This window comes from Eleutherodactylus coqui, chromosome 5, assembly GCF_035609145.1.
Source record: "Eleutherodactylus coqui strain aEleCoq1 chromosome 5, aEleCoq1.hap1, whole genome shotgun sequence".
In the NCBI taxonomy this organism is placed as follows: Eukaryota; Metazoa; Chordata; class Amphibia; order Anura; family Eleutherodactylidae; genus Eleutherodactylus; species Eleutherodactylus coqui.
In genome coordinates this window covers 252391593-252414034 of record NC_089841.1, presented here as the reverse complement: position 1 = coordinate 252414034, position 22442 = coordinate 252391593, and the positions used below count along the sequence as shown (strand labels likewise).

General features: G+C 45.4%; 1 protein-coding gene across 1 annotated transcript; it reads right to left on the bottom strand.

Annotated features, from left to right (window-relative positions):
- Positions 1-307: 307 nt before the first annotated feature.
- On the bottom strand, positions 308-21606 carry SRP72 (signal recognition particle 72). Its single transcript, XM_066604487.1, has 19 exons — positions 21426-21606; positions 19854-19974; positions 18950-19073; positions 15920-16063; positions 15682-15793; positions 15313-15344; positions 15088-15212; positions 14951-15008; positions 13501-13632; positions 13263-13391; positions 9317-9389; positions 8016-8080; positions 6631-6726; positions 5409-5512; positions 5250-5327; positions 4489-4626; positions 2661-2698; positions 1307-1466; positions 308-815 (listed from the first exon to the last, which is right to left on the bottom strand). Exons 1-19 carry the CDS (start codon positions 21538-21540, stop codon positions 632-634), a joined length of 2028 nt encoding a protein of 675 aa, XP_066460584.1. The 5' UTR covers positions 21541-21606; the 3' UTR covers positions 308-631.
- Between the last annotated feature and the right edge of the window lie 836 nt (positions 21607-22442).

Sequence of the window (22442 nt, the reverse complement as noted above, 5' to 3'; positions counted from 1 at the left end):
CACTTGCAAGAACTGATGAATGACTCATGCCGAGTACTGCATCAGGTACCCTACATCTGCATTGCCACCAGTGTGCCCATGTACCCAGCCTGAAGGCATTAGATCTCTGTAAAGTAGGTACTCTACTTGGCAAGCGTGTTGGGTCAAACAGTAATGGTGGATACTTCTGGGTTTTAACCTAAAGTGTGATGTGAAATAAAATGACTTCCTACAAGCATTGCTGGAGATGAAATGAATGGTGTGACCGGGGAATTTGAAGGATGTGCCCATTAAAAGAAGAAGGAATTAAATCAATCGTACGGCTAAATGTTGCGGATTTTGGTTTAATGCACAATTAAATTAAAGACCATAGTTTATACAACTAAAAAGACTTCCAGGCGGAAGGTGGTCCTAACAAATGTCATGATTTAAGGAATAGTAGAGGTAAAACCAAACATGTTGGCCGTGATTAGGAAAATGAAAAGGGAGCAGGAATCGCAACATTAAATAAAACTGAAAAAAAAAAAAAAAAAAAAGAAGAAGACAGCTTCCAAGATCAACCTTTTAGTTTTCCTAAAAAACCGTGAGTGCATCAAGCAACACATGGTAAGACATGGACTTGCTGCAGAATCCACACTTCCAGTTGCTGCCATCACCAACCGCTCCTTCCTCCTTTCTTTTTCTTTTGCTGCGGCTTTTTCTTGGTGCCCGCAGCGCCCACCGGCTTCTGGTGTCTTGGTGGAACAACATTGCTGTTTGCTGATGAAGGGACGTTTGTTGTTGCCACTCCGGGCCTTGGGGAGGTCGGGGGGCTGCTGGCTGTTTTGCTGGCATCCCTAAAACGGTCAAAGATAAGTGACAGAATAAAAACCCATCCGTTCTCATTGCGAGGCAAGTAAGAGCGGGCACATCTTATACTTCTATCACTTTGGAAACGTCAAGTTTAAAAGAACATAACAGAAAGGGAAAATAACGAGTTCTCCATGCCAACCAGGCAAATTTTAGCCTGTGAAAATGTACCTCTTATACAAATTTGAAGGATTACCATTATGTGCATGCCTATGCAAGTCAAACCTCTCATTATCATGTGACTCACCAAAAACATGTGCAGGATTTAAAAAAAAAAAAAAAAAAAAAAAAAAAAAATGAGAAACCAGATCAGTACGGCTGTATAACATGATTGCTAATAACCACTTTTTTAGCCTTGAAGGTTTATGCAAGTGGCAGTGTCTTTATATGCAACACAACATAGGCCAGTCAACATTTTTATTGGACTTGCCTATAATATGGAAGACAACGCTGTTAAATGGAGGCAAGTCTCACTTACAGTTCAGCAGTGGCAGCAGATGTGGCTCCTTGAGTTCCTTTTCCGATCTGTTCCTTCTTCTTCCCCTTCTTCTTACCACGATAATAGGATCTCTCTCGCATAGGTAACCATCGCTCTGCATCTGGGGTAACCTTGGGATCACAATTTTTGGGCAACTTGCCTATTTTATGAAAATAAAGGAAATTAAACAGCAGCAGCATTTATACAATGTAGGTTTCAATTTTATAATGCTAAATAGCTTATTGAATTTGACTAAAAAGACAAAAACCAAAAGTCATAATGCATTTATAATGTAGTTCTGTTTAATTACTTAGAACTTGTGTAGAAGTCTGCATCAAGAGTTTTTTAAAAAGGGGTTGTCCCATCTCTAAGATTTATGACTCATCGTCAGGATACATCCTTAATAGCTGATTGGTGGGGTTTTGCCATTTGGAACCCCTGCTGGTTAGCTGTTCCCCTGTGTGGCTCTTGTGCAGTGGCCCCATGTGGTACTGCAGGCTGAGTACTATTAAAGTACATGGGACTCAGCCTGCAGTACCATGCAGGGCCACTGTGCAATGTATGGAGCTGTCCACTTTCAGCAACAAAGCAGCATCATACATTAAAATATCGTCACCGCCAATCAGTTGATCAGCGGGGATTCTGATAGGCTGACCTCTGCCAATCAGCTATGCTAAAGATAGATCATTAATCTTAGCGCGACTAGCCCTTTAACATAGCAGATATAAAGACACATCAGTGTCTTATTTATACATGGTCTTTTGGTGGTCTAGAGTACCCATGGGTACAGATCTGCAGAATCCTCTGCTCCCCCTGATACTGTAGTGATGGAGACACCGACTTCTTAATTCACAATGCAATTTAAAAACCGGGTCTCTATCCAGCCATTAGTTAAAGGCAAATGGTCATCACTTTTGACTCCATAAACTATGTTCTAGGGCTCACACGTGAGAGAACAGGGATTGTTGTTTCACAGTCATTGGACCCATTCCAGTGCTGTGTACCTGCACGCACATACGTGTAACTCTTTGCAGCCAATTGTAAGTGCGCTGTGCCACAGAGATGAATGACGAAGCGCATGCACACAGCCAGCTGCGAAGAGTCATGCTGTGTGTAACCTCCCGGGTACACCGCGCAGGAACGAGAGATCTGGCGAGTATAAAACAAAGCTCCTGGGGCTTCCCGTTCCCTCATGTGGGAGCCCCATAACGTAGTTTATAGGTCTCAAATATGATAGTAAGTAACTTTAAAAAAAAAAAGTTTAAAAGTAGTCAAAACTAGCAAACCGCCTCTGTGGGCCTGGTCTTACAATGGATAGGTCATGCTTTTTTGAATGATGTTCCATTAAAAATACCTTTCTTTTTCTTCTTCTTTTTCTTTATCTCCACTGGCCTGATTTTGATATGGAAAGAAAAAAAGAAGTAAGAGGTGTGCTGCGTTATAATTGGACGTCCCAAATCATTAAATTAATCTTTCCTGACTACCAGCGAGTCCGGGGCCAGTAATACTGGGCAGAAACCATCCTCCGATATGGCACAATGCCAACCACTGTTTATTATGTATTTATAGGTCCACAAAGGAAGGACGGTTTCTTCACAACTCCTTCCCTGCATAAGAACCAACTACTTCTCACTGGAAATATCCTTGCTCAACTGAATTACATTAATAGAGGCTTCTTGTGAACTTCATTCCTACACACATATGCATAAAGAGTCTGACATTGGCTTACGGGAATGTTGCCTTCCAATAGGTGGCGCTGAAGAGGTGATTTCCATCTTCATTATTTAAATATTTTCCAGAGGAGCCTGCATGGCCTTATAAGTCTCCTCACTCACCTTCTAAGTGCTCTCCTTAAGGAGAGAGGATACCCCTCCGGACCCACGTCACAAGCCTCTTACGAGTCACGCCAGGATCCTACTGCACACCGAAACAGCTGCCTGTATATGGAGTCTGGCTTTTGGTTTTCAATTCCCAGTCACTGTTATAGAGACTTGTATAGGGACTGACATTGGCTTGCAGTAATGCTGTCATCCAATAGGTGGCGCTGCAGAAGTATTCTTCCATCTTCTTTATTTGCCTACACCCATATCTGTGACACTATGTTTCTGACTCCAAACTATATGTATAGCTACAAAAAGTACACCCTATGGCTAATACAGCGAGTTCTATACATATTAGAAACATCTGATATCATAAGGCTGGTATTAAGGGTTTATGATGGAGAAGAAAGCTTGGCTGCAGTTTTACAATAATTTAAGGGTAATTTCAAGAATGAGCTCTAATGCACAGAGCGGTAGTGGGTTTCCCGCAGGGGGGCGTACGGCCTCTAATGTGCCTCATACGGAGCCGTACAAAGCTGTATACTAATAAAACAAAAAGATTGTTCCATCAGATGCTGGATATGGGCAGCTTTTCTCGCCCCGATCTTAGGGTGGAATCACTGGCCATGGGCCTTTTTGGCACACTCTGTGCACTTCTGTATCTAGTGGGGTAATGGGGTGGTTGCAATGGAGTAAGTTTGTAGCTTTCTAAAAAGTTTCTTCATTTTTGTGCAGGTCCCCCCCCAGTGCGGAGCTGGTGTAACTTTTGTGAGCCAATCAATCATGAGAGGCATCTGAGTTTTTTTACGCCGTGCCAGCGCAGAGTGCGATGAGTTCATTAAACTATTGTACAATGCTTAATAAAGACGTTGCATTTTGCACAGGAGTAGGGAATAAGTGCACAGCAAGAAAATACTTCAGTCATGAGTAATTAGTCCCACTCCACCTACAATAGAATATCTCCGTACACAGACGCCCAATGACGCATGGATGCTAGCACAATGAGACTGTACAGCCTTGTACTGGGGAGCTGCCATACTGCATGTGCACATTGCTCTCCCATGTCCATGGGGGCTGCAGCTGTACTCACGATACCTAAAAAGGATTCTACTTGTGGGTAAAATGTTTGAGGGGGATTCTAAGAGATGCCATTAGAGTTACTAACTGAAATAGCTGTATAACTCTATATCAGTATGGGTTTATGAGAGATCGCTCCAATGGAGCTGAGCTGTAATACCACACACAACCACAAGGACAAGGGTGGCGCTGTGTTTGCAAGAAAGCAGCCATGTTTTCTAACCCTTCTTTAACCACAAGGTGTTACTGATAATAACCCAGTTGTAACGTATATAGGGAACTTACCCTTGTACTTTGGCCTGCTGCTCTGCAGCCACTTTAGCTGCTTTTTTCCGGATAAATGTTGCCCCGGTAGAATTTTCTAAGGCATCAACATCTACTTTCAAATGCATAGTGTCAGATGAAGGCAAATGCTCGCTAAGACTGAATGTCTGATATAAGGAGCATGAACATACCAAGGAGGTTACTAATCAGAACGTTACATACACTCACGCATTCTTAAAGGGGTTTTGTCATTTAAAGATAAAAACCAATACTTGCCTATTCCTCCCCAGGCAGCCTTCTTACCACATCTTCTCCTCGCTGATCTTCTCCAGTCCCCAGGATCCTCCTCTTCTTCTTATGTCCATTCTCTGCATTCTCCTTCCTGCAGGTCAGTGTAGGTTATGCCACTAGTAATCTAACACTCACTGCCTAGCACGGAATGACGATCCATTGCAGAGACTGTGCGTGAGTGCGTGCTGTCTCACCGCAAGTGTTCATAGACTACTACAGCAAGACAGCACAAATGCGCAGTCTCTGCAATAACTCGGCACTCCCTGCCAGGCTGTGAACACTACTTCATTAGTGACTGGGTACACTGACCTGCAGGAAGGAGACCCAGGGGAAGATTGGCAGGGAGGAGATGCGGTAAGACGACTGACGGGGAGGCAAGTATGGCAAGTATTTGTTTTCTGATGACAGAACCCCTTTTAAGAAGACAATATGAAACCCATCACCACACTTCTGCAAACATCTGTAAAGTGGAAAACCCTTAGAAAGGATACATTTTTGCTTTATTGGCATCCACAAGGGAGTATGCGGAGATTAGCTGCGCCAATGTATGAATGTCTTTGGGGTTTTGTCTGTAATCAGATGACAATGGATTAGAGCATCGTTCATTCAACTGGTAAGAGCTAGAAAAGTCAAAGTCAAAAGGAACTCACTTCCATAGTTGTTCCAGATCAATGATCGCCTCCTTCTTTCGGCCATGTTTTAACTTGAAGTTTGAAGCTTCTCTGATTAGGGCTAAGTGCGCCGAGGAGTTGGGCTGTTAAAACAAGTATTTTCAGTTGTCTTACGAAAAGCAGCGTGCAATATTTTTTTTAACGAACTGCTAATTTAGAAAAATCAAGTGCTTTAAGGGGTCCCTATAGGACCAGACGAAAACCACATTTGGACTTGCTAAATAAGGAGCAGGCTGCGAATCTACTTTCAGTATTTATGTGGTTAACATCTTCAACATGCTGGAAATTAGACTATGGGCTGGCATGGTATGTGTAATCGTGTGGAGGGGCTGCTGGGGATTGTCCACAGTGAAAAGCCCGCTGCAAAACCGTATAGACTGGGGCAGATTTTGACACGGATTTAGGTGCAAATTTCACCCTCATAAATTAACATGCTAGGGATTCAAAATCCACAATGCATGTCAATTCGGCTGTGAATTTAGTGTGACGTTTTTGGCACCATGTGGGTGAGACTTTTAAACGTCGTCTGCATAACGTGCACTGTAAGTGTAATGGATTTTCCGCAGAAGACTTCACTCCATAGCATTGACCTCCTGTGGGACCACTTAGGCCGGTTCACACAAACTGTTTTTATAGCGTTTGAAGTTCTTATTCAGAGGTGGCCAATAATGCAAAATAAATACTTTTATTTAAACTTTTATTTAGTTTTTTTATTTCCACCGGCAAGCATGCTAAAGGACTGGTGCTTAAAAGGGAGTCCGTCAGCGGGGCTGCCGATGCAAACCTGATTGACAGCACTATATACTGTCCAACCAGTTGGCAGCTACAACCGTGGGGCGGCTCACTGGACAGCGATCACTGAGAGCACTTGGAGTGGGCCGAGGAGAGGAACGAATATCGATTTCATGAGTGATGAACCTACCAACGAGCAGCACAGAGAGATGATCTAGCCCCGCTCCCCGGCCCTAAATTGCATTAGCAGTTTTGCATCTATAAGACTTCCTTTATAAGCAGTTTTCTTCTCCATGAAGTCCAGTGGAAAAGAAACCAAAGACGCTTCAGGTCAATATGAATACAACATAAGTGTAGATCTACATCACGCTACAATACTACATCTTACAACTAGTAACCGATTTTAGAACAATGTCACTAAGCAACAAAGAGAGCTGAAAGCAAAAAAAAAAAACAAAACACAACCTACTTGATTTTGTTGGTACCAGCTGATTGCCTGGGTAAACACTTCTATAGCACTGTCGATATCCTCATCATGGCTGTGCATAGTTACTAGTGCCGATACCTGCAGGAGGAAAGTTATATAGGACTTGTGAGAGTTTACAAAACAAAAATTAAAAGTGCGTAGAAAATCAAATCTAGGCCGCCTGCACGCGGCCGGGTCAGGTCCTGCATGTGGGATCCCGCAGCGGAATCCAACCCTGCGCCCAGCTGATGACTCCAGTGTACCTGTCCGCCGCCTTCTAATCTGTGCTGCAGATGTTCCGGACGGCGCACATGCGCAGTTCAAATTATGCCGCACCGTAGCTCGGCGATGACGCGGATCCCGCAACATTTACGCAATAAATGATGATTATGGAACTGTTGCGGGCCGGACGGCTTCCAGTGACTTCAATAGAAGCTGTCGGCAGGGAAGCCACACAGAATCACAGCATGCTTCTATTTCTCCTCCGCGAGCAGAAAAATCCCAATTGATCTTCGCTCGTGTAGCGCAAATCACGTTTTTACATGTATGCATAGGGGCGGAATTTACTGCGGAATTCAGAGCAAATCCCCAGCTTCCCTTTACATTAGTACATTATAAACCTCCAACTACCTGCAGCCAATAGGGGGAGCACAGTGCATTGCATTTATAGCGCTACTATTGAGCCAAACGGAACCTATGAAGCATCCCCATGCTGTGAACATCCTACAAGTGATGGCGGAAGGAAAGTGCACTAAGTCTATGTTGGAAGGCAGCAGTTGAGCGCCTAGCCCCTCTGACCATAATATGGTGGGTCTCTATGGTAGGTAAGCCACTGTCTTTGGAGAATCTCCATCTCTCCATTATTAGCAGACTTTCCGAAAGGTTTTCCCCCCCAAAATAATTGTGTTATAAGTAAAGGATTTGTGGCGGCGAAGTCGTTCTGCGCATCTCAGGCTGATCAAGTGTTCTTTGTTCTCCCAAGGCTAATAAGTAATAATTCCAGCGTTACAGGGAACCCACCCCCACTTTTAGCGTTGGTCTCAATAATATTACTTACGGATTAGAGATTACTAAGTAATGCTGAACTATAACGGGTTTGTGTATCTGAAGCGACTATGAACCAAGATATTCTGCCAAAAGAAAATACCAAGAGAAACAGTCGATCAAGTTTTAGTTCTGCTGCAGCTATTACGAAGTACTGTACAAAGAATATGGAGTGACGCGAATTTACAGCCTAGCAGGATAGAATGAAGATTGCGGACAACACCCATTCGTGGATTATGATCAGAGGTCTTTAAGGTGAAACCAAATATCCGTCTCATCCGCTCAGCAGCCATTATCTCGCAACCTTCACATGTAAACCAGAAGCAGAGATGGCCAGAACTCACCATGCCAGGTCTGTGCTCCAGCTCCTTGATCGTCTTCATGATCATGCATGCCTTGGTTACATTACCTGGAAGCAATAACTTAGCTCACAATAAGCTTCTAATTAAAGGGGTCATCCCAAAACATAAACCTATCCCTTTAAGCCTGGGTTCACACAAGACGGATTTGCAGCAGAAATTCTGTGCAGAATTTCTGTGTGGCAAATCTTGTCATGACTCCTAATCCTGGGATTAGCCAGCCATGTGGACGAGATTTTGCAAAAATCTCGTCCACACGGGGCGGCCAATCCGTCGCGGCAAAGCCACGCTGAGCCGGTACTGTGGCGCGGAATTGACAGCCGCAGCATGCAAATTCTTTTTTTTCCCCGTTGCGGCATCTCTCCTCTCTATGGAGGGAGAAAGCCGCAACGAAATGCTGGCGGCCGAACTGCTCCAAAAGCTCGGTGCGGCGAAACCGCGAGATTTCCGTTCGTGGGAACACAGCCTAAGGCCCATTTACACGCAACAATTGTCGTTTGAACAAACAACTTTTTTGTTTTCAAATGATGACTGTTTACATGTAAAGACAATCGTTTGAAATTCTCGCCATTTCCCTTGTTCGCTTGGTAGCGTTTATACGTAAAGATAAGTGGGCATGTGTGTATGCGAAGAAAAAAAAACCGTTGGTATTGTGCAAGTATCGCACCGTATCACGAATTTCCACAGAATAGCAGATAAGTGTGTGATCATGGGAACTGGGTCATATGAACACCCCCCCCCCCCCACCACCCACTCAACGAATGGAACGGCGGTAAAAGCACATCAGCTACACTCATCCACAGGAATTAAAAGATCACAATTAGGAGCCTTTACACGGGCGTAAGCGCATTTGTGGGCGCCCGAGTGCTGCTTTATTGCAGAATGAATTATGTTTATTGCCCATAAACGCATTTTACTGTGCTTTTTGTCCCCGAGGGACATGTTCATCTGCACGCGGTAAATAAACGCACCGATTGAGATGGCCAACTAGTTGCAGATGTGTTCTTTTTCCAGTGTAATTACGCAGCCTATCACGCATCTCCTTGCGTATTGTGCGCGCATTTGAGCCACCTCCATTGACTTCTCTATGGGGACCTTTGATGCAAAAAAACGCAGGAAGATAGAGCATGCTCTATTTTTTTTTTGCGCAACCGAAATGCAAAATACAGAACTGTGAATGAACCCCTTGAAATCACGTGTTCTATTCTCTGCATATTGTACGTGTAAATACACCTGTGTGTAGCCGGACTTTTTTTTCCTCCCATTTTTGTTAATAATCAACATACCTTGTGCGAGTTTCAACTGCGCCATTGTAAGTTTAATTTGAGGTGCGTAGCCCGGATTGCGATCAGCAAATTCCTATGAAAATATAAACAGGTTTTAAAAACACTCCATAACTAATTGATTTTCGGTGACAGAAAGGGAGTGACATTTCAAATTAAGAGGAACGGGAGGATTTTTGGAAAAAAAACAAAAAAAACAAAAAAGAAAATTAAGCAACTTTTTAAAAACTCTATACAATATCTAGCGTATTGTGTTTACAGCTCCTGTGCAGACTTATGTCGTCATAGTAACAAACCCCGTGTAATCAGTTTCTTTTATCGGCTATCCACTTCCTGCTAACCTACCGAATGCCCGTAGAGGCCTTGTAGACGGAACGAAGATTGTTACAATAATCATTCAAAGGAGTGTAAATCAGCGATTATCGGTCGGTCGTCGGCTGCATTCAGACAACGATAACACTGGGAAACAGAATTTCTGTTACAAAGAATGTGAATGGGGTTCTAAGCGAAGTCATGGGTGCTGAATTTGAAAATCAAATCAGTTTTTGCCTATCGGCTCAGTTTTCTTGTGACACGCTAGCCTTTTTATAGAAATCCTTGAAAATGCTGCACTTTGGTTTTCTGTGTGGCTTAATTACATTCAGCAGTTGTAATTGTTGAAAAACAATTGAAATATACTAGGAATTACAATACAAAACCCTTAGTATAGAAAGCCCCCACCAGGAAATAAGGGAGGTTTGGGAACATTGCCCACGAGTAGAGATAAGCCAGCATACTCGCTAAGGGCAATTGCTCGAGCTAGCATTGCCCTTAGCGAGTACCTGCCCGCTCGAGACAAAACATTCGGGTGCCGGCGCGGGGGAGCGGTGAGTAGCGGCAGTCAGCAGGAGAGGGGGGGGGGGGGGGGGGGGGAGGGAAAGAGAGTGATCTCCCCTCCGTTCCTCCCTGCTCTCCCCCGCAGCCGGCACCCGAACCTTTTGTCTCGAGCGGGCAGGTACTCGCTAAGGGCAATGCTCGCTCGAGCAATTGCCCTTAGCGATGATGCTCGCTCATCTCTACCCACAAGTCACGCTCTGTACAAACATGTTCTGTTGTGTCGGTTGCCACCTGTATCTCAGACATTGAGAGTTCAGCCAACAATTGCTGTTGAAGTGACAGCTTGTAGTTCTACGTCTGTGAAGGTTTGTGTTTTGTGTCAATTCAGAAGAAATGCCTCGTACTAGTGCAAATAGCCCAAATTCTTTGTGTTACATCTGTGAAAAGTTCACTCTGAAATCGCCAAAACGAAAACTTAATCCGCTTGTAAAAAAGTGCTATATTTCGGGTGTAAGGTTGGTGAACAGGACCGCACATGGGCTCCCCACATTTGCTGTTTGATGTGTTACACTCCTGATAGGCTAGTTATAAGGAACACGTCACATGCCCTCTGCTGTTCCCATGATTTGGAGGGAATCAACGGATTACACAACATACTGTTATTCCTATCTGACAAAAATAGCAGGAATCATGATGAAAACCAGGAAAACTGTGCAATATCCGAACTTCCCATTTGCTGGGCGACCTGGATGTCACAGTGAAGAATTGCCAGCGCCTCCTGAGAATGGGATTGAAGATGCATACAGTGACGACACGCAGAGGACAGAGAAGGGGATATGAATACCGACCCAACACTCCAGGACCTCTGGTAATCACATGAGCCCCACTTTTTGACTCTAGGGTGATCTTGTTCGTGATATGTGTCGAAGCAACAGGCTGAGCTTTTAGGTTGGAGATTAAAAGGATGGAATCTTCTTTCTCGCGATTCGAAAGGGAGTGTTTTTCGTGACCGACATGCTACTTTTTCTGAATATTTCTCCAAGGAAGATGGTCTTTTGTAATGATATTGGATCCATTATGGAGACTTTTGGCCATGACTCAATGTAAATGAGCGGCTCTTGTTCATAGATTCTAGCACAGTTAATCTGAAAGCAGTACTTCTTCACAATGGGAACGATTTTCCTTCAGTTCCGATCACTCATGCAGTTAGCCTTTGATTTCTTTGTGAACGGACACACGTTTTTTTGGAACTCTTGTAGCAGAAGCGTGTCGTTTTGCCAGATACATATAATAGCTACATACACCGACGCAAGCATTTACAAAAACCATTATCACATAAATACTGAGGCTGATGCAGAAATTCTGAAATAAGATCTGGATTCAGGAAAGAATTATCTTCCTTATCTTCCAGAAAGAGTCTGTTTTGTTCTTGTAACAGAAAAATATTTTTTTTTTTGGAGATCAGTGTAATCGTTGACTTTTTATTTGTCGTTCATCTTCTGCAGGGCTAAGAATCATTGTTGGCTCGTTCACTTATCGTTGGGGTTAACCCTTTCCAATCCAATTTGTATCCTGGTTTTCCTAGGGGGCTTACTTTTTCTGCTGTTATACAACTGCGCTATCTGCTGGCTAAAGCCAGTACTGCATGAGGTGACACATTGGATAGGCTCCGACAGCAGAGAGGCTGGCAATATACAGTAAGAGAACCCCCGACGGACGTCTAGTAACATCGGAGCTGTGCAGCCTTAAATCATAATGTCTTCAGAGGTCAGACAGTGGACTGGAAAGGGTTAAATACCGATCGTTCAGTCCCTCTCAGTCACTCATAGGCTAGGTTCACACGGGGCGGATTTGCAGCGGAAATTCCGTGCGTAATTTCGCCGCAACAAATCCGCACGCAGCCGCTAATCCTGGCATTAGCCAGCCATGTGGACGAGATTTCTCAGAAATCTCGTCCACACGGGACGGCAAATGCGGTGCGGATTTGCTGACCGCAGCATGTTCATTTTTTTTTTTTTGCCGCTGCGGCTGCGCACTCCTCTATGGGAGCGCTGGCCGCAGTGGAAGAGCAAGAGGGTTTTGAAACAGCGGTTCTCCCGGCGGAAATCTCCTGGTTTTTCGCTGCGGCCAAACTGCGGGATTTCCGTCGGGAATCCGCCCCGTGTGAACGCAGCCATACAGCGAATGTGAACGACTGAACGGTTTCTTGTTTGAATGAGTCAACAATGTATCTACTGGTATAAACAGCCGGCAACAAGAAGATCTGGCAGCGTTCCCTCGTTCAAACGATATATTAGTGGGTAAAGGGCCATTTACATTAAACTACAGAACAGCTACCTGCACAAAAGAGATTAGCAGCATTTCATTATCTGGCGTACTTTTGCAGGCCGTCTAGAGTAAAGTTAGTACAGGAAACGCCTTTACAGAAGTTTGATGGTTTCCACACAAGTTAGCAAAACTACTTTATATGTTGAGACAAAATCCAATTTCTTTCTCCGTTTCCCCAACAATTAAAGGGTACTGCCAATTCTAAGACTTCTTCCTTATCCACTGTGTTGCCCCAATGTATAAATCCAAACTCAGTTTGCTCCTTCACATGAGGCAACAGTCCTGCAGCCCCATGTACCTGTACACAAGTACCTGCCCACTGGTTCTGGTCCAGCTAATCAAATCCAGTGCAGATATAGGTGTCTTTAACCCTTTAACGTTCCAGGATGTGCAGTTATGTTCTGGGCGTGCAGGGTTTGTAGGGAGGGGGATTGGGAGCCGCGCTCTCTCCATACACTGTGGGTGCCGGATGTTTCTTACAGTCGACACCCGCTGGCAACTGTGTCAAAAACGCATCAAATAGTGCAAATTTGGCTTTTTTTTTTTACTGCGGCTCCACACCAAAATCTACAGTGCAAAATATGCTGCGGATTATGATGCAAACATATGAACATACAGTTTATACATTGTGTAGCTTGATACTTTTCCAGACATCCTACTGTATTTATCAACCATGATGAAAATGACCTATGGCTGCACTGTGGCAGGCTTCCTGCACACCACTGCGGCCACGTAGGGATGTATCAGTGGTTTGCAGAGTGCTGATGTTCTGCATGACATGAAGGCGCTTCACACCCGTGTTTACCTGCAGTATGTCTATCGCTTTCCCGTGTTGTTTCTCCCGACAAAGCTGGGCCGCCTGAATGAGAACAGGAAGCAAATTCTCGGGCTTCTGAGCCTGCAAACTGCTGGAGAGCTTCCGACACTGTTCTGCCTAAGAGATGAACAGCAGCAAGCAGTTACTTGTCTGTAGTAAGACGGCAAACATATACGGGGAAATGACACTCTGAAGAAAAGGAACAGCGTTGTATACAGCCGTGTACCTGATTGGTGTACATGGAGAGCAGAGCCTTGTTAAACTCTATGGCCTGAAGTTGCCTCTTCGACAGCTTATATTCTACCCCCTCAGCATTGGTTAGCTTCACCTTCTTCTTTGAATCAAACACGTTTTGGTCCTTAATAAATGAAAGAAAACACAGCTGACATTTAGTGGGTGGGGAAACAAGATTACATACGTACATATACACCTATATATATATATATATATATATATATATATATATATATACACACACACACACACACACACACACACACACACACACACACACACACACACACACACACATTCATATCTAGATCTATCATATCTATTTATCTACACTCCTTGTCAAAAACAATCCCTCCCTAGAAGTTGTCAGAAAGGAATGAAACTTATCTCTGTGATTGTAACACTGATATAAGTGAGTGATTATAAATGATGCTTTTGCTCTGATATTGTAGTGGAGAACTGACCCCCAGTAGGGAGGCTCTAGTACCCTGTTGTACCGCCTCTAGCTTGGATACAAGATGTGATACAGGTGGGCATGGAAGCTTTGGTACCCTGTTGTACCACCTCTAGCTTGGATACTAAGCATACAGGTTCTGTATGGTATACTGCAGCATATCCCACACTTATGCTGTAACAGCCTCTAGATTGTGCAAACTCATAGGCTGTTGAAGTTGGTGTCCCAGGTGATCCCATCCATGTTCTATTGGCAATAAATCTGGTGACCGGGCAGCCACAGAAGTGTGACAATGTGGTGGAGACATTCCTGTGACCCCCTGTGTGTGCGGTCCAGCATTATCCTGCTGCCTCTTGGAAGCCGCCATGAGAGGAACACATGTGGCTGCAGGATTTCCAGAACATATCGCCGAGATGTCACTGCCCCTTGTACCATTACTAGGGGTGACCAACTGTCATATACAATGGCCCCCCAGACCATCACACCAGAAGGGGGCAGTGTGCCGCTCCACAGCAAAGGCAGGATTGATGCTCACCTCTTGGTCTACAGAATCGAAAATAGTTGTTGTCAGCGCCCAAACTAAACCTGGATTCACTGCGGAAGACAACGCGGTTCTACTCCGTAGGGTCCAGTTTCGTCATGCATGACAATACTGAAAATTTTGGCGATGGTGGGTGTCAACAAGCTCTACACAAGCTGAAGAAGAGTTCACTACACACAAGGAGCCTCCGAGAGCCTCTTATAGGCCAAGGGGGGGAATCACGTTTAGGGCATCCGGTGACAAGATAGTTCATCTAATCACCACAACTCTCATCATTTACAGATCTGCCGGAGATGGAACTGCAGGGCAATTTCATCTAGGAGCTTTTTTTTTTTTTACACAGAGTGTATATGCAGACATATCTATATACATACGTGTATAATATATACATATACACACCAGAACATATATTTGAAAAAAACCTTAGAACTAAAACGTTATACAAACCTTGTTAACCGTTATAATGTTATTTGCCACAACAGCCAACAAACCAACATCCGTGGGCCTGTAAGAGAGGACATGTAAGCAGCCTGCGGACAGACATACACAGTGGGAGAACGCGGGCGCTTCTACTCAACACTTACTTCAGTTTGATGATCTGATTGTAAAGCTGGAGTGCATCATCTATAGAGCCTTGGAGCTGCATGATGTACGCCATCTGCCCATGAATGATGGCCAGCTCTGCGTCTATATCCTCCTCACTCAGATCCTGACAACATATTACATAGAACATATTAGAAGTTCTCAGCTGGAAACCAGTAAACTCTCCTCTAAAGAACCGACGCCTGGTATTAGCGGCTCCTACTCACCGTGTCCTCCGAGATGGATTGTCTGCAGAGATCTAAACAAGACAAAAGCCGAGGCGAGTGAACACAGGATCACCGGCGGTTACATCCGCAAACATAGAAACTAATTACAAAATATAACCACATTTGAAATTGGGTCACTTCAGTGTAAAACAAATATTTTACCACCAATAAATCTATTACAGTGGATGTCACCTGAATATGTCGTCGCAGGTAAGGGCGGCATGTCAGACCCCAGTTGGCCCATCTGACCTTGCTGCTGGCAATCATCCGGCCCTATAGTTATTTGTTACACCCGTAGCCATCACGGTCACAAAGCCAGCAGGAACAATATAGTCGGCATCTGCCTTCCGCAGGACAAGGAGAACTTACTTTCAGCTTCCCGCAGCTTATTCATTGCTTCGCTCAGCCTTCCCTGCCCAATTAGGCCGCAGGCAGCATTGTAGCAGAGCTCGTAAGTCGTGGCCTGCAGACCGAGGTCTTCCTATAAAACAGATGAGAGACTGATGGATCTTACCCGTTGGCTTCTAATGATGGAAGATTGTAACATTTAGGCAAGTCCCCTCGGGGCAGGAGCCATTAGGAATGTTACCCTGTAAGAGACACTTACAGGCTTGGTCTTGGACCACAGACTCATGGCAGCCACCACTGCAGACAGGTTTGTCTGCCTTTCCTCATCGTAATCATCTTGAGAGTTTCGGATAAGATCGCGGTAGACGGATAAACATTCTTCGTATCGTTCCAGCCTGTAAAGCTTCATGTAAAAAGGGAAATATTAAAGCTGCTGTACAATAAGCCCCATTTACACTGACAGATGATCACTCAGAAATCGCTCAAATGACACTTTGAGTGACGGTTTTGAGCGATCATCCTTGCATAGTCTATAGTAGCTAAGTAGCTGCTAAAGAGCTATGCAGGCGGAGCGGGACACCACAGCTATTGCTCGAACAATACAGCTGTTTTGCCTATGCAAACAGCTGTATTGTTCTCCACACTTACAGCTCGCGTCCCGCTGTGAACTACCAGCGGGACACGAGCTGAAAGAATCTCATCAGCGCTGCTGACTATGATAACAGCTTGCATCACTGATAAGAGTTCATCGCTCAATTCAAGAAAACTAGAACGACTCGTGCACAAAAACTGCACGATGTCCGTGCATTTAGATGCAATGATTATAGCTCAAAAGATGGCTTTGAGTGAGAATCGGTGGATCTAAATGGGCCTTTAGATCGACTTCAACTTCATCAAAGCTTTTATAAAAACACATTTAGGGCGCAGAAGATAAGGCGAAAGAAGCAGTACTGGTGGCGGCTGCTTCCTCCATGAAGGCGCAGGCGTACATGGATTTTGATCCAGTAAAATGTAAATGAGTCAAGCGTGCTCAGCTACGTGCAGAATGCAAAGTCACTCTGCTATGAGGGCTCCTGCACACTTGTGTTTTCCTTACGCGTTTTTTTTTTTTTTTTTTACACGCGATTGTCATTGGGTTTTTCTAAAGTTAAAGGGGTTGTCCCGAGGCAGCAAGTGGGTCTATACACTTCTGTATGGCCATAATAATGCACTTTGTAATATACATTGTGCATTAATTATGAGCCATACAGAAGTTATAAAAAGTTTTATACTTACCTGCTCCGTTGCTGGCGTCCTCGTCTCCATGGTGCCGACTAATTTTTGGCCTCCGATGGCCAAATTAGCCGCGCTTGCGCAGTCCGGGTCTTCAGCAGTCTTCTATGGAGCCGCTCGTGCCAGAGAGCGGCTCCGTGTAGCTCCGCCCCGTCACGTGCCGATTCCAGCCAATCAGGAGGCTGGAATCGGCAGTGGACCGCACAGAAGAGCTGCGGTCCACGGAGCAAGAGGTTCCCGGCGGCCATCTTCACAGGTAAGTATAGAAGTCACCGGAGCGCGGGGATTAAGGTAAGCGCTCCGGTAAGCTGCCTGTACGTCCCTGCATCGGGGTTGTCTCGCGCCGAACGGGGGGGGGGGTTGAAAAAAAAAAAAACCCGTTTCGGCGCGGGACAACCCCTTTAAAAGTGCATGGCACAAAAATCACAAAGCACAAACTTGCAATCCGTTTTTAACATTAGAAAGTCCTATTGACAATCGTGTTAAAAAAAAAACCACAGCGATATCGCAGCATTAAAAAAAACGCAAGTGGGTGTGAGCCCTTATGGAGATGGGTTACGCCGAAATAAAGTTTTTTTGACATTTCATTTGTTTAACCCCTTCACTCCCCTGGACATATATTTACATCATGAGTGCGCAAGGTTTGTATGGAGTGGGATCGGGGTCCGATCCCGCTTCATATGCGGTGGGTGACGACAGCCGGCACCCATCCACAACAGCCATTATCAGTGTGAATGCTGATCATGGCTGTTAAATGCACAAATCCGAATTCAGGCGACCTAATCACCCCCCCTTGTGATGAGATCATGAGGTGCCATTCGGTTGTCATGGCAGCCAGGGGTTTTATGAAGGCCCCCAGGGCTAGTTGCCCATCAGGCAGAACACGGTATAATATAGTATACTATGGTATTGCATTATGCTCTATGAGCGATCAAATAATTGCAAGTTCAAGTTCCCTGCGTGTGATAAGGAAAAAAAAAAGTTTAAATAAGTATTATTAGTACGAAAAAAAAAGCTGAACTCCCCCTTTTCACATATTTCTAATGAAAAATAAAATAAAGACTTTTAAAAAAATGTTAAAAAACATTTAGTATCGCTGCATCCATAAAAATACGATCAACGTAGCACAATATTTTCCCCTAAGGCCTCATGTCCACGGGGAAAATCAGATCCGCTGCAGATTCTACATGTAGAATCTGCAGCGGGTCCCTCCTGCCCCGCGGACATGAGCGCTGAAAATAAGAATTTAAAAGTATTTACCATCCGGCGCGGGCGGAGAAGATCAGCTGTTCCTCACGGCCGGATCTTCATTTTCGGCCGGCGGATGAATTCCTGACGCCGGCGGCACGTCGCCGACGTGCCGCGCGCATGCGCCGGGCACATCCGCCGAGCCGAAGCAAGGAAGATGCGGCCGTGAGGAACAGCTGACCTTCCCCGCCCGCGCCGGATGGTAAATACTTTAAATTCCTATTTTAGGTCTCCCGCGGATCCGGACGGCTTCCATAGGCTTCAATAGAAGCCCGCGGGAACCGTCCCCGCGGGAGACCCGCACGAAAATGGAGCATGGTCCGGATTTTTCCATGCTCCATTTTTTTAAAAATCCCTTTTATTGACGATCCGCGGGTATTTATGTACCCGCGGGTGGTCAATGCATCCCTATGGGGTGCGGATCCGCGCGCGGGAGATCCGCTGCGGATTTTAAATGTCATTTTGCCCGTGGACATGAGCCCTAAAGGTGAACGTTGACAAGAAAAAAAAAATTAAAATACATAATACTAGAATTTTAGTTATTTTGGTTACCCTGTCACCAAGAAAAAAAACAAAACAAAAACACAAACTAGAAAGCTATTAAAAAGTTGTACATACTCCACAATGGTACCAATAGGAAATACTAGACGTCGCGCAAAAAATGAGCCCTCAGACGGATAAAGAAAAGTTATGAAAAAAGAAAAAAAAAAAGCATAGATGCATTTTACAAAGCGCAGCCCCCCCCCCCCCCAGCCGGCGGCGGACTCACCACTTGTCCATGAAGCTCGCTCAGTTTTTCTGTCTTCTGAGGAGCGTTTTCTATCGTTTTCAATGCATTTTCTATTTTGTTCAGCCGGTATTCGCAGTAGGCCTTCTCAAACGCGATGACATCACTAGAGGAACGCCGGAGAAAGAAGGTTAGAGCACAGAACCACCAATCAGGCAGCGGCAGCAGACTACAGAAGTCCCTGGAGCCGCGTCTGTAAACTCAGCGGACAGAATTACAGATGTCACACATGAGACCCCCAGGAATACCCATCAGGGACCCTCCAGGCCAGCAAAGATGGCCTCCGCGCTTCTTGGACTATCTGATGCGCACTGTGCATCGTTACTCTAAGGGCCGCTTAACACAGAATGATTTTAAAAAAATCACTGGATCGTGCGAATTTGAACGATAATCGTTCTGTGTAAACACGGCCAATGATTGAACAACGAATGAGAATTCGGTCGCTTGTTAGCTTCATTCATTTTATTATAAAAATCATCACCCGCTCGTCCGTACGACGCTGTGCGAGACCAGCGATGGTTTAGTCGCTCACATTCATAGCCGGCGCAAATTACAGGTAATGCCACGGATGCCGCAACCTTTCCGCAATAATGATTGCGGAAGGGCCATTTCAATGGAGTCCGTCCGCATGGAATCCGCCTAGAAATAGAGCACGCTGCGATCTCTCACCCGTGAGCGGAAAACAACAATCGATTTCCGCTCGTGGGCAGGAAAATGCGCTTTTCCATAGCATGCTATGGCAGGTATTTGCTGCGGACGCCCGCTCTGGACTTCGCAATGCCAATCCGGCCGTGTGCAGGCAGCATTAGACTAGGGATGCATACTGGAGTACAGTAGGTAGTCAGAGACGCGGGGCGGCCATCTTTGTTCGGGTGCACATTCTTACCTCGTTAGCACTTTAGAGTTGTTGCCAATTAACGCCAGCGCTTCCTTGAAGCTTCCGTTCTGGATGAGACAGACCACCTTGCAGTGCAGCGCCTTCACATCGTCCTTCGCCACCTGCAATACTAAAAACGGAACAACGATAAGTGGGAAACGCGGCGCTGAGCACAACGCTACAGGGGGGGGGGGGGGAGAGTCTGCAGGAAGCGCGGCCGCTCACCGCTCCTTGTAGGAACCGGCTCCAACTTATGTCCAGCCAGGCAGAGAGCAGAGTTACTCTACGGCGCATTCACACGGGCGAGTCAGCGAGACGGACGGAACGCGCGCCTCTTAATAACACAGATTTACTTGCATTTATTGACATAAGCGACTTTTCAAGAGCATCAAAAAACGCTGCATGTCCGCCGTTGGGCAATTCCTCGTAAGGATCGCGGCTGCTAATACTTCAAATGCCGCCGTCGAGTCTAACAGCGCCATTTAAGTGTCGGATCAGAATTTGGGGTCCTGACCAGCCCCCTCGCAAAGAGATCAGAGGGATCCATTCGGTTACCATAGCAGCCGGTGGCCTTTAGAAGCCCCCATGGCTGCCATTGCAGATTGCCAATGAAGCCAAGACTTGTCAGATTGTCGTAGACTGTAATACCGTGGTATTGCATCGTACTGCAGGGGATCAAACCTCACAAGTTCTCGTCCCCTACGGAGACTGAAAAAATAACGATCAGTGAAAAACCATTGTAACCACTAGTAGGCTACTTACACACAAGCGTTCGCCTCACGGTTTTGTGTGCCGTGGGACACCCAGACTTGCGCGAATATGAACTCCATTCTTTGGAACGTGGTCCTACACATGAGCGATGCTGCCAGGTTAAAAATCGCAGCGCGTCCTATTTTTTCGCTTTCCCCGGAACGCATCGCCCGTTATCAACAGGACGGTCAAACATATCGCAGGCCGTACGACGCGCCCGCCAGTGCGATGTGAGCTTTCCATTCAAATCGATGGAAAAACACCTGCGGATCCTCTGACGCGCGTGAAACAAGCGCCGGAGGATCCGAATTTCACAGAAGTGAAGCAAGGAAGGAACTTGGACCGATATAAAATTGCGATTACGAAGTATTTTTTTTAAACCACATTGCATCTACAAACTCCTGATGTTCAGGTGCGCAAAATAGCCCCCCCCCCCCAAAAAAAAAATATCGCATCGCAAGCTAATTATACGGTACGCAATTTTTTTTTTTTTAAAGCTCCCATAAAAATAATGCGCAATTCCTTAGGAGGAATCGCCCCAAAATAGGGACCGGAAGCAATTCTTCCATCTTGCAAGTGAAAAATCACTCTTGCGAACAAAAGCGCTGAAATCAACGTGCTACAGCCACGCGCGCAACGTCCACATCGCTGTCGCACATACCGCGCACGTGAAGCCCGCCAGTGCGAACGCACCCTGTTACGCCAGCATTATCTTACGTGCAGACGTAGAAATAAGGAATACATTCTACTCCTGCAAATATATAACAGAACCCCCCCCCCCCCCCCCCCCCAACCATCTGATGCCGTCAAGCCCCCCCGGCCCCCACTCACTGCGCGTCAGCGCCTTCAGAGCCCGGCTGTAGTCTCCGTTCTGTCCGGCCTTGTTGACGTCGCTCCACAGAGACGCCAGAGAGGAGGAGGCCGCCGTGGCCGACGGGCTCGCCATCTGCAGCGCCCCGGAATACTACGGGCACACTCCAAAAGGAAAACTCAGCGAGAGGAATGAATGACGTAATACAACCGCGACGGCGGCCCGGACTCCATTTTTATCATTGGCAAACGTTTCGCTGTTTTCATTTTAGACATAAAATATCCGGCTCTGAAATGCTCTAAACTCAGACGAGGACAATATAAAATGGAAAAAAACAACATCGAGCACATAAACATCGTATCTAAAATGATATATGTGCGGACTATTGACATTGCCCTCAACAAAGATGGCCGAACTGCACTACGCCAAGGAGTAGTAGTGACACGTACCATGAGCGGCTCGTAGCCCCGCCCTACTCTTCGGTCTAGACCCGCCCCTTCCTGTAGTGGGCTCTGCTCTCTGCCAGGACGTGTCTCGCTGCGGGCGCATATTAGCATCTTCATCAGCACTTCTGCCCTATTCAGCAATTCTAGCAACCTGATTTGTTGTTTGGGTTGGCTGATGCACAATTCCAGCAACCTGATTGGTGATTAGGGCAGAAGTGCTGAAGAAGATGTTAAAACACGCTGCGGCCAGAGTGACTGCTGGAATAGAATCCTATTAACTCCTTAACGACCGGCCCACTTTTTAAAAAAATTTCAGTCTCCCACGCTTTCAAAAAGTTACAACTGTTTTTATTTATCCATCAAGGTAGGGTTTTTTTTTCTGAGACAACTTGTATTTTTTAGTGATACTATTTAATGGACTGAAAAACTAGAATATTATCCAATAACATTGTTCTGTGAGTCGCTATGATTGCTGCGATACCAAATTTATATATCTTTATCAGCTGCACTACTTATAAAAATACCTTTGGAAAAAATCTCTTTTTTGTATATCGGTCCGCACAGTTGTCAATGGGACTTTCTAATGTTAAA

Coding starts and splice junctions, on each gene's coding strand:
- SRP72 (XM_066604487.1), bottom strand. CDS start 21,540: ATGGCGAGCCCGTCGGCCACGGCGGCCTCCTCCTCTCTGGCGTCTCTG. Junction 5,328..5,408: donor GATCTGGAACAACTATGGAA/GTGAGTTCCTTT, acceptor ATCTGATTACAG/ACAAAACCCCAAAGACATTC. Junction 4,627..5,249: donor GATGCCAATAAAGCAAAAAT/GTATCCTTTCTA, acceptor TCAGACATTCAG/TCTTAGCGAGCATTTGCCTT.